The 12,769-nt window shown below is 37.7% G+C and overlaps 1 protein-coding gene across 1 annotated transcript; it reads right to left on the bottom strand.

Annotated features, from left to right (window-relative positions):
- Nucleotides 1–327: 327 nt before the first annotated feature.
- On the bottom strand, nucleotides 328–2,953 carry LOC110095634 (cytochrome P450 76C2-like). The gene is made up of 2 exons (XM_020821252.2): nucleotides 2,024–2,953; nucleotides 328–1,061 (listed from the first exon to the last, which is right to left on the bottom strand). The coding sequence occupies exons 1-2, from the start codon at nucleotides 2,951–2,953 to the stop codon at nucleotides 417–419; spliced, it is 1,575 nt and encodes a 524-aa protein (XP_020676911.1). The 3' UTR covers nucleotides 328–416.
- Between the last annotated feature and the right edge of the window lie 9,816 nt (nucleotides 2,954–12,769).

The raw sequence follows: 12,769 nt of genomic DNA, 5'->3' as shown, positions 1-12,769 counted from the left end.
TTCTTTTCAGCACAAGCACCACAATGTTGTATGCTAGAGCATTATAGCGCTCTGACTTGGGCTTGAGATAGAGAGCAAAGCGTTGTGATGTTGTGGGTTGCAATGTCATGGTTCTCTAGAGTGGACTCAAATGTAGCGAGCGGAGCATCACTATGCTCTAGACCTCAGCGCTGCGGTGCTGAGAGTCGAGTTGAGCAATTTCTTTCTTGTTTTCATGCTAACTTGAAGGATTTCACCTCATTGTTAAGCCAATCAACGAATGAACTTGTTTCTCTTCACACGCTTAACGCAAAATCTCTGATATAAAAATGATAGAGTAATATTTTACTAACATCGAATCAAAACATACAAAATTTTAAAGTTGAATTTTCTAGTGGTAAAGCCTTCTACAATCTACTGCTGTGAATGATCCCCAACTAGAGATAAAGCTCCGGCGTATCCAACCTCATCGTCGGCACGGCAAAGAGCTGCTCAACTTTTCTTAAAACAGCCCCAAACTTCTCCCCAAGCTCTAGCGATGCACCCTTCGGCAATCGCCATTCGAACGAATGCAGCAGAGATGCTACCATGTAAATAACCATCTTCTCCCCAATAGCCGTCCCGACGCACGCTCTTCTCCCTGCCCCAAACGGCAAGTAGCAAAACTCATCCTTCCGACGGCCAAGATAAAAATCTCTTTTTTGCCTGCTGGTTTCCAAGAACCGCTCCGGCTTGAACTCCTCTGCGTCCTCCCCCCACAAATGAGGATCTCTATGAATGGCCCAGACGTTGACAAAGACGGAGGTGCCGGCGGGAACGGAGAAGCCACCGACAACGCAGTGAGTGCTGGGGCAGTGCGGGATGAGCAGAGGAAGTGGTGGGTGGAGACGAAGTGATTCTTTGACGACAGCGGATAAATAATGGAGTTGAGGGATGTCGGACTCTTCAACGATTCGGTGTTTTCCGACGACGGCATCAAGCTCTTGCTGGGCTGTTCGCATCTTCTTCGGGTTACTTAGCAATTCCGCCATTGACCATTCTACAGCTGTGGAAATGGTGTCTGCGGAGCCCCCAATAAGATCCTGAAAGGATATATAGATCATGCCATTTTACAAGAAAGTTGCTCAAATGAAATTGTAAATAGATCCAAGTTTGTTTGGATTTTGTCCTATTTCTAAAAATTGGACAAAAATTAGGCCAACAGCTTACGGGATACATTTGTTTTAAGTTTTTTAAGATATATAATTTAAAAAAGAGAGAAAAAATTGGATCCTAAACAAGATGAGTTTTAAAATTTTAGTATATACATATATAATCAATCAGCTCAAATATTATACTAATTTAAACAAAATTCAAAAGTCTTAAAATTCAACTGAATTAAATTTTAATTAAAATATCCTCACCTAATTTGATAATTTCTTTCCCATGACAACATAAGAAACTAAAAAAAAAAACAATAATAATAATAAATAAAAAGAAAACATACGAAACGAAAATTTTATTTTAAGATAAAAATTAATGTTAAGGTATTTTATGTTTTTTAATAGAAATCATTAATCATGTTACATTAGTAATTGAAGTTTTTTATTTCAATAAATTGTCTTTATCTTTTTAAAAAATGTTTTGTTGAAATTTATAAAAAAAAGTTTTTTTATTTATAAATATTTAGAATTAAAATATGTGATCTGTTAATTAAAATAAAAATTTTAGACTTAGATTATTAGAGACTGATTTGGACTTTCTTGTCTTATTATTGTAGATATTTATCTTGACTAAAAAATTATCCTGAAGAACAATAAAATTTTATAGGATGTTTCCATATGCAATATATATCCTTATGTAAATTATATATTCATATGGCACTCTTTAATTTTGAAATTAATATTAAAATTATTGTAAAAACTCGTGGAGTAATAACGATTTTCCTCACAAGAATATTTTTTTTTTATTTAAAGTCCAAAATAAATAAAAAATAAAAAAGTCAACTATTGACCAAGCCATTGATCGAAAGTTAGCTAAATCAGTTGAAAATCTTCTGTCTTACCACTAGCAATTTACAGAGGTCATCCAAGCTGAACGGCGGCTGTGAATTCCCACTCTCGACGAGGTTCAGCAACGCTTCCAGCACGTCTCTCCTCCTCTCACCGCTCACCATAATCCGCTTCTTCTTCTCGACGATTTCCCCCAGGAACTTATTAATCCACAGCATGAGCTTCTTAGTCCGGCGCCCTAACCCCTGCGGGTCGAGCGGCGCCAGCACCGGAAAGAAATCCGCGACGTTGGGTGCCATCAGGATGTCTACAGCTCCCTCAATCGCCCGCCGGAACTCCGCCCCCTCGCTACTGCCACCCACCTGCTCCCCCCAAAGCATGCTCGTCATCATGTTGAGCACGGTGAGAAAAGTAGTCTCACGCACATCCACCGCCGCACCCATCTTCGCTCTGGCGCTCACAACTTCCACTGTGCGCCGCATTTCCCGGCAGCGAAGTGGCGCCACGGCTTCGATGCCGGTAGTGCTGAGAATCTCGTGCACGGCTATTTTCCGCAGCATGCGCCAGTGAGGGCCGTAGGGGGACCACAATAAGTCGAGGTTTGAGCCGCGGAAGTAGACGAGGGTTGCTGCCGGGGTAGCGTGGTTTGCAAAGGCGGCGTCTTGATCTTTGAAGATCTGGCGGGCGGCGGATGGGGAGGAGACGACGACGCAGAGTTTGGAGCCGAGGCGGAGGCTGAGGATTGGGCCGTAGGATCGGGCGAGGTCAGCGAAGTACTGGTGCAGGTTTGGGTTGAGGAAAGGGAGGCTGCCGAGAATCGGCAGGCCGTGCGGGCCTGGCGGGAGGGGAAGGGTTTGTTTCTTTTCACTTCCTTTTCTGCGTTTAAAGCGTATGAGAAAGAGGAACAAGGCTGTGAGGTAGAACGTTACTAGTGCTGTTACTCCTGTGCCAGCTGAAATTTCTGGACGAAAGATCAACGCCATCCTTTCTCTCTCTGCTAATTTCCTCTCTTCAATTCTCCTTCCCACCCCCCTAAGTAGCTATATATACTCCTCCGTGTTTATTTATGGTCAAACTTTTAAAATAAACTATTCTAAAAACTCTTCTTTCTTTTTTTTTCAAATTTTCCTGCAGTTTATTCGTTTGAGAGCTAAGCGACCGTGCTAGTGGGCCACATCATCACCCATCCATGTCATCGCCGCCACATCAGCATCCACTTGGCTTGTCAAATCGTCCGTCAAAACAGAAAAATTATTTTGTGCAGACACCGAATTATGTACTGAGACCAATAAAATATATCATGTCACCCTTTTATTGTACTGCAGCTAGGGGTGTCAATTCGGGTCAACGGGTCGGGTTCGGGTCGAATCCGAAACTAACCCGACACTGTTTGGGCCAACTCGAATCCGACCCATTTTAAAAACGGGTCAGGTTTCCGGACCCGAACCTAACCCGATTCGGGTCCCGGTCAACCCGACCCGACACAAATGACCCGAAGTGACCTAAAATTGCTAGTTTTCGGGTCAAAATCAGATCAATCTTTGATTTTTCGGGTCAAAATCCGGTCAAAATGGTTCGGGTCAATCCGAACTCGACCCGATTTTTAAAAACGGGTTGATTTGTTGAACCCGAACCCGGACCCGAACCTGGATTTTTCCTGGTCGGATTCGGGTCGTGTTTCGGGTCGTGTCAAAAATTGACACCCCTAACTCCAGCTCGGTACTTGGTACCGATATCGACGATCGTTATTGTGTCATCCGAATGTAGAGTTAGATCTGGTGTCCGCTTAGAATAATTTCTCAACAATCGTTTCCTAGGCCGACGAATTATATTATTTTGAATTTTTTATTTTTTTAAACTCTTAAACAAATTTATCTTAAAATTTTGTCATCTAGTTATACGTTAAAAGTCATTAGATATGAAGATATTTTCTAGCTGCAATTAGCCAATGAGGCCAACGACTATGGTGCAAATCCTTAGATATTAAAAGCTTACGTGTATGCCTCACTATACGGATATAATAAAAAAAAAGTTATACACATTTCTCCACTTGTAAGATGCTAGTTATAAAGGTCTTTTTTTTATTTAATTTTTATACACGTTTTCGGTCTCTAAGATGAAAATTATTTTTCTAAAATTTCTATCCGCGTTCGTCAGTATGTAAGACAAAACTTAACGAGGCAAGAAAAGGTAAAAGGGCAAATAAATAAATAAATAAATAAATAAAGCAGTTGACCAGTCGCCGACTAACACTAACGTACCACCACGTCGTTCACATGATGATGTCTATTTTTTTTTTCTTTATTAAATTATGTTCTATTTGTGTAACATTTAATATTAAGTAAATATAAAACTTCAATTTTTTTTAATTATTTAGTAATTTTAAATATTCGAACTTTTTGATCCAGGAGAAGGCTGAATCTTGATTAAAGCAATAAAATCATACATACTCTGTGACAGATTGAATGTCTAAACACTGTTCTTAGCACAGCTATTAACAAACGCAGGTGAACAAAGAGCTTCCATGCCCCTCATGTCAAGTGATACTGAAACTAGTGGATGAGAACAGACTAAACTTCCTAGTTCAGATGCCGGTGGAAGCTGGAATATGAATGGTACTTTTTGAGTCCAATAAATATTAAAAATTTTAGGTGGTATTTGTGATTTGCATGATATGGTAGTATATCTTTAATGCTGAATTGTTGACAGTTTTTGCAAGAGAAGCAAATGATAACTTTGTTATCTTGTTTGAAAAAAAACAAATGCTTGTAGGTGCCACTGCAGATTAATATGCACCCCTCAGTTTGTCTCTTCTAATCTTTGATAAATTATGAATCTGTCATTACTCATAGGATAACAAATTCGATCTTTAATATTTTAAACATTTTAATCACATATTTATATGTTTAAAAAAGGTCTAATCATTATTAAAGATAAAGATAAGAGTTTCTCTTCTTCGGAATAGAATCTAGGAATCCCTCTGTGTACCAAACTAAGAAGAGAATATTATAGCACCCTTAATCGTGAGTCTTCTTAGTCTGAGGCCTAAGATACAATTAACCATGGGGGCTTATGCCCGTGGGAAACCAATACCCACATCAAATAAATCTCGTTCGAGTGGATGTATCAGATGGGCAAAACTTCCATCTACTCTTCCCTTGGCCTGTTTGTATTAAGTGTAAAAGCTTAAAACCATCTTGTCCTACGAGATAGTGTGATCGTATCATTTGTATTTTGTTCCCCACTAGCACAATTCTTTGAAGGACCCACAGATTTATGGCGATCACAGTGGGACAGAAGGGTAGAAAAAATCCAACATTCCCCTGACCAGATCGAAAGGGCGAATGAGGATGACTCGATACTCACATGATCGGATAAAAAAAGTGAGAAAGAGATAGAAAAAACTTCGCGCCACTAAGAAAGTCAGCAACCATTCGACTGAAGATCCGACAATGAAGGAATAATAGGAATCACCTCTGGTTGGCACATATGCCTAAAAGTAGAACAAATAATGAGCTAAATAATTATCGGGTGTATATTCCGAGGTTATATGAAGAGGATAAGAAACACTCAATAATCACCTGACATAAGTGCAGATGTGATATGAAGAGGACCAGGAACACTCAATAATTACCTGCGCATATATCGAGGTGATACGAAGAGGATGAAAAATACTCAACAATCACCTGGTGCATGTGCTGAGGTAATATGAAGAGGACAAGGAACACTCAATAATCAACCAGCGCATGTGCCGAGGTAATGCAAAAAGGATAAGGAAAACTCAACAATCACCTAATGCATGTGCCGAGGTGTTACGAAGAGGATAATGAACACTCAATAATCACCCGGTGCACGTGCCGAGGTGATATGAAAAGGATAATGAACACTCAATAATAACCCAACGCACATACTGAGGTGATACGGAGAGGATAAAGAACACTCAATAATCACCCAGTACACATACCGAGGTGATATGAAAAATATAAGAAACACTCAATAATCATCTGACACTCATGCCGAGGTAGTGATTTGAAAAGGATAAAGAACACTCAACAATCACCCGACACATATGTCGAGGTGATACGAAGAGGACAAGAAACATTCAACAATCACCCAGTACATATACTAAGGTGATGCGAAGAGGACAAGGAATACTTTGCAATCATCCAGTGTATATGCCGATGTGATATGAAGAGGACAAGGAACACTCAATAATCACCTGTGCACATGCCAAGGTTATACAAAGAGGATAAGTAACACTCAACAATCATCAGATGCACATGTCGATTTTCTATGAAAAGGATAAGAAACACTCAACAATCACCCGATGCACATGCCGAGGTGATATAAAGAGGATAAGGAACACTCAACAATCACGCGATGCATGTGCCGAGTGATACAAAGAGGACAAGAAACACTCAATAATCACGCGATGCATGTGCCGAGTGATACAAAGAGGACAAGAAACACTCAACAATCACCTGATGCATATGTCGATGTGACATGAAGAGAATAAGAAACACTCAATAATCGCACATGCCGAGGTTATATGAAGAGGACAAGGAACACTCAAATGATAACTCTATCATCTTGTTTGAAAAAAAATAAATGCTTACAGGTGCCACTATTGACTAAAAGAATGTCACTAGTGGAAAGGATAAAGCAGACATTTTTATCCGGCAATCAGGTAATTGGGCTTCTCCAAAGAGTATTAGAGGTGATAATCAAGATTCATGGAGTATCAATGGAAAAGGATTTGTTGGAAATAATGAGGACGACTCGATACTCATATGACAAGATCGAAACAGTGCGAAAGAGTGAGGAAAGACTCAATAATCACTCGGAAAGTCAACAACCACTCAGCTGAAGATCCGACGGTGAAGGAAATGGAAGGAATCACCCCTGGTTGGCACACATGCCTAAAAATAGAACTACAAGGAAGTCAATAATCATCAGGCGTAAATGTCGATATGATATGATGAGAACAAGGAACACTTAATAATCACCCGGTGCATGTGTCGAGGTGATATGAAGAGGAAAAGAAACACTCAATAATCACCCGACTATTGGCGGAGGGATGGTTGGGCCATGGGGGGGAGGGGGCGCTAAAAATATTACTTAGACGTTGTAAAAGCTCCTGTAAAAAGTTGTTTGCTTTCATTTTATTTATTACATGTTTTTTCCATTTCAAGTCTTCAATCCGCTTTCTACTCAAACCATGCAATGCTTAAAGCTCTAGAGTGAAAAAGACTAATGGGGTAAAGTATTGAAAGGGAGATGGAGGAATGACTTTCCATTGTGGAAAGAATGATGAAAAGAGATTTTGATCATAGAGTAGTAGGGCTATTTGATTAATTATTATTTAAAATATTTAACTATTTAAATATGATTTTATTAAAATTTTATTGTTGACTAATTATTTATTATCTAATATTAATTATTAGATATTAAATTATCACCCAATTATTTAATTATTTTTCATTGCTAATAATCTAATTGATTACTGTGAAGGGTTTTGCTTTTCCTCGCTTATTTTGAACAACAAAAATGCTGCAGCCGCCCACTCATGACTGCGCACCCATTAAATCAATACTATGTATATTCAATCCCTCTCTCCACTTCCATACTAAAGCTAAAACTAAAAGCCTAAAGGGGCTTAAAACTGATTATTTTAGTGGCTTAATAGAGCATCAATTTTGCCAATGAGAAATCTTGCTCTAATTTGTGTAATTATTCCTTTTTAAAACAATTTATTAATCCAGAGAAGCCACCAACCTTATTTTTTTGGATTCATGAAAAGCATCAATGGTTCATTTTTCTATTTACTCGTCTCCCATGGCTCACGAGTCACGGTCTCGAGAACGGCTTTCGTTAGGCTCTCTGATGCGGAGCACAGTAACTCTAATATCCTGGCGGACTAGTTTATCTCCATGTGCTTTTGTAGTGTTAGTTAGAATTATATGCCACTACACATTTTGTTGCTTTATTTGCTCTGACAGCACATGATTACTTACTATTAGTGTTTAGCCGTTTTAGTCCTTCCATGTGGAAGGTTTATCTTGCCGAGCTCTGTAGAAGAGAGGTAGTTTTTTATTACAGAAATATAGTTTTTCTATCACAGTAAACCTTGGGGTTACTGTTCCATTGATTTCTCACTGTTTGCTAAGCCTCTACTGCAGGATTCCTACATCACTCTCCTAAACAAAAGTTTTGACTCTGCCACTGCACCTGACATATATGCCGATGTGATACTAAGAGGTGTAAAATAGCTTTTAATTTTTTTAAAAAAATAATACAAGGTACACCTCAAAAACTTCAGGGGTTTCCTTACTAACTCCAATTATTTACTTCCAATATGAAAATATCCTTGACCATGTCCAAGCAATAGGCTTTCCATCATTCGGTACATATAATTATCACACCTAAAACATTGCTTGTCATCAGCCGACTACATCATCATCCACCTGGCCGCCACATCATCGCCCACAAGCCGCCACATCATCCACACTCGTCATGTTAGCAAACCAATCACTGCCTAAAGAAATAACTGACATTATTTTCAAATTTTAATTTTATGGTTCATTTTCATGCAAAAAAAAATTAAACGAATTTATTTTAATTATTTGTCCTTTAATTACAGGATAAAAGTCACTAAGAGAATACAACAAAAACGAAGAAAATATCAAGTATTAAGATATTGATATATTAATTTTTTTAGATATGAAGATATTTTCAAGGTGTAATTAGCCAAATCACGCTATGACTATGGTGCAAATTTTTAAATATTAATAGCTTTGGTGTGTCATAAAGTCACATCTTACATATATACCACCTTGTAAGGATATAACATATAATTAAAAATATATATACATATTGGTCCACTTGTAAGTTGCTAGATATAATGGCCTTTTTTTTTTTAAATTTTTATATATATCTATCGTCTACTATGCAAGAATTATTTATAATTTTAGGATATAAGATATTCTAATTATTTTTAATTATTTATGGTGATGGAGGGTGAGGGCACTTATAGGGATAATTTTTTTAATTATGTGTAAACAAATTTCTCTATAGCTTTCACAATTTTTATATTATTGTTGTGGATGCATCACTTGCTTATCGCTGCATTGCATTCCAATTATCATATTATGCACGTGATTGTTTTGAGGCCCACTTTCAAAACATATTAACCAAAATATATCACGTCAGTGCTATTGAACTTGTATGATTACACATAATGAATTCATTTTTTTTTTGGAAATTTAAGGGCATTGCCCAATTCCATTAATAAAAACTAGTTACATGTGTAAAAATAAAGGTATAAAGAAAAATAGGAAGGGAAAAAAACCCCTATAGACCAAAAATGGGACAACACCTTTCTGCGCCAAAATACACATGACAAAAGGAATAATTAAAAAACAAATAGATTCAATGAAACCAATAGGGCTCAAGAAATAAACAGATTGCAATCACCGGTAAAAACACAACTCACCTGATTGTGAGGAATGCCATAAAGATGAAATCATGTTGCAAGAGACCATCATCTAGGGGGATAACAAAAGCAATCTAACATCATTGCCCCCAAAATTGCAAAACCGTCCAGAGCCTGCCAGGAAAAGGCCTAGGAGAGGAAACCAAAAAACCTATAGCCATCATAGTAGCAGTTGGAAGGAATCCAGTCCACATAAAGCTATGAAAATTCAACATCTAGAAACCAGCAGGTTGGTTTGAAACCAAAAAAACAGACCCTTATAGAAGATCCGACAATATGCACCCCTCTTTCCATTTCTAGACTTTTGAAAAAAACTGTTTTTTTGATCTTAAGACAGATCATAGTGTAGCTAGAGGTAGACTGAGCAAATCTCCTCTCATTTCTTTCCCTCCACACGTAATAAATTGTACATCAAATGATGAGATAATAAAACCTTTTTGATTGTAAAGGAGTAGTGGGGAAATCATCAACCCAATAAAAAAGTTGCATCAAGTTCGGCCTAAGCATAATCGATGAGCATGTAGGGATCAAAGAGGTAATAATGCTATGAGTGTATGAGCATTCAAAAACGAGATGCGCAGAACTCTCGTTATAGGAGTGGCACAGAGAAAAAGGTAAATCCACCAAAAATATTGCGCTTATTGAGCTCCATAGCAGTTTTAAGCCCTCCCACAAGAGCCAGCTAGTTGAAAACCGAGTATCTCAAAACATGCCCCTTATGCCAAAGGAATTTAGACCAATTACAAACAGAAAAAGGTTGATAAAACTCCATCAGAAAATCCCTAATTTTAGCATTAGCTAAATTACCCCATAGTAAACATTTTGAATCTTGCTCATATATATTGACCCTAAGAATCTCATCATAAATCGTTGGAGGAAAGAAGTATGGGAGACACCAACTTCCCCAGCAATAAATTTACTAATAGAAAAGCAACAAATAGCCACTTGGGAGAGAGGCACATCAGCAGGAGAATCCATTGGACGATTCCCATTACACCAATAATCCTAGAGAAAAGAAGTAGGGGAGCTAGAAGTAATAAAAAAAATTGAGATTAGTTTTAACAGAATAAGCATTATTACAAATGGATTTCCAAAACTTAAAAGCTTTAGAGTTAACCGGCTTTCAAGGTGGTTAATATTTAAAGAAGATCCAAGCAGCTAAAGGTGATTTGCTATTATATATCCTGAGAATGAGAGAGTAGTTAAAACCAAATTGGAGAGTAGGGATGGACGGCAGACCAAGTCCACCAACATCCTTTAGCTTACAGACATTGTGCCAGGCAACTAAATGCAACTTTTTATTAGCCAAGGAGTCTCAAAAAATAAAACTTTAGAGGCAAGCTTCCTGAAAAATTTAATAACCATTTTAGGCAAATATGGAACCTCTAATCCAATAAGCAATTGAATTAAGCATGGTAAATTTTAAAAACTGAAGACGCCCCCGCAAAGGATAATAGATTGGCATTCCAACCCCATAATTTCCTAGTGATGGTATCCAAAAGTGGCGAGAAATTCACAACCTTAAGCCTTTTGAAAGAAATCGAAATCCTAAGATATGTAATAAGATCCTTAGGGATTGAAAAAGAAAGAGCTCTACAAATATCATCAGCATGACAAAAATTCTTGGGAAGTGTTGACCTTGTTTTTCTCCAAACCCTGGTCAAAGGAATTGACTTGGTCAAATTGACTAGGCCAGGCCCCAAGACTACCTCCCTTGTGTTCAGTGGGTCAAGCCAAGTTTATTGAGCCTTGACCCAGGCCCTTGGTCAACTTGGTTGACCCAAATTGACCCATACCCTTCCACCTGATTTCAAATGCAATCCAGAGCCTCTCAAGCTCAGATCTACCTTCCCTTGGACTCAATAGGTTAGACCCAACCTACTGGACCCAGACCCCTGCTTGGGTCAACCTGGTTGACTAGGTCAACCCAGGTTGACCCATTTAGCCTTAATGGGTTTAATTCAAATCCTAATCAATTCAAGGCTAACCTAGGCTCAAACCCCCATCCTCCTTAATCTAATTGACTAAGTTGACCAAGTCAAATATTGACTTGGTCAAACTAAGCCCTAATTAGGTAAATTTTCACTTATTTAAGTCTATTTAAGCCCTTTTGATCTCTTGGAAGTTTTCCTAATCAACCCTAATTCAAACCCATGGCCATAATAGCCTGGTTTCCCTCCTAATTGACAAAGGATTTGATCATGGCTATTGGTTATTTCCCTAAGGCTATAAATAGGAGAAATTAGGGCTTCTTTGGGACTTTTTACTCTTTCTCTCTTGCTAGGCGCTCCCAAGCCGAGATATCTCATTTGTGAGCTCCCCTAGCCTCCTTCCATATTTTTGAATAAAAAACCACCGTTCAAAGCTCACCGGCAACGATCCTCCAGCGAACCTGAGGCTCGAAATGTTTCAAGATAATTTCCCATCAATCCACAACATTTCAAAATGTAGTTTCTTCTACAATTAGGAGCGTGGATGGTCTACAAGTGCAACAATCTTTTATATGGATTAATTCATCTATAAACCAAGGTGAAAAGCTTAACACTAGCCTAGGACACTTAGGGTTAATTAGCTTTACAATAAGCACATTTCATGTCGCAATCTTTACCCCCTATGCATGCTCTTCATGTTTACTACTTAAGTTTAAAATTTCATCGAATTCTATCACGTGGATTGAGAGAATGAAGCGAATTATCATTTTAGGGCATGATTTACATAACGTTCATGTTACGTATGATCTGAACCATTGATCTTACGATCAACGGTTCAGATCTCACCGCTCCGCAACTCATTCTGATCGTGGATTTCGATCCCACGGTTAAATCCATTATCCGGCATGATCTACATCGTCAATCCAAACCACAGAAGATCTGACGGCACAACACGTTGCTGACTCGAATAAGTCAGCTGCCGCACCGTCTGCCATTCATTGGTAATGCTTGCGCCGTCGCGCAATCATTGCCAATGATTGGAAAATACATACCCGAATCACGGATCCAATCAGAGCCCTTCAAGCGTCCCCCGCCATCATTTTTTTTTTTTTGATAATTTGATTTTTTTTAATTAATTTAAATTTTTTTAATTATAGAAACACTTATATAATTATTAAAAAATTAATTTTAAACCCAAAAATTGCATATTTTATATCAAAAACATTAGTTTTTTATTCTCTTTAGTTTAAAATTAAAATTACTTTTAAATATTTTATATATTTTAATTTATTTAATTAGTCATATCTTTTAGTATTTAAGTGATATTTAATTCTATATAATATTAAATATTTTGTAAAAATTAAATATATATGGTT

The sequence above is a fragment of the Dendrobium catenatum genome, unplaced genomic scaffold (assembly GCF_001605985.2).
Source record: "Dendrobium catenatum unplaced genomic scaffold, ASM160598v2 fragScaff_scaffold_1105, whole genome shotgun sequence".
Lineage (NCBI taxonomy): Eukaryota > Viridiplantae > Streptophyta > Magnoliopsida > Asparagales > Orchidaceae > Dendrobium > Dendrobium catenatum.
The sequence above is the reverse complement of the archived record's forward strand: the minus strand, read 5'-3'. Positions and strand labels throughout refer to the sequence as shown.

Coding starts and splice junctions, on each gene's coding strand:
- LOC110095634 (XM_020821252.2), bottom strand. CDS start 2,953: ATGGCGTTGATCTTTCGTCCAGAAATTTCAGCTGGCACAGGAGTAACA. Junction 1,062..2,023: donor ACCTCTGTAAATTGCTAGTG/GTAAGACAGAAG, acceptor ATATCCTTTCAG/GATCTTATTGGGGGCTCCGC.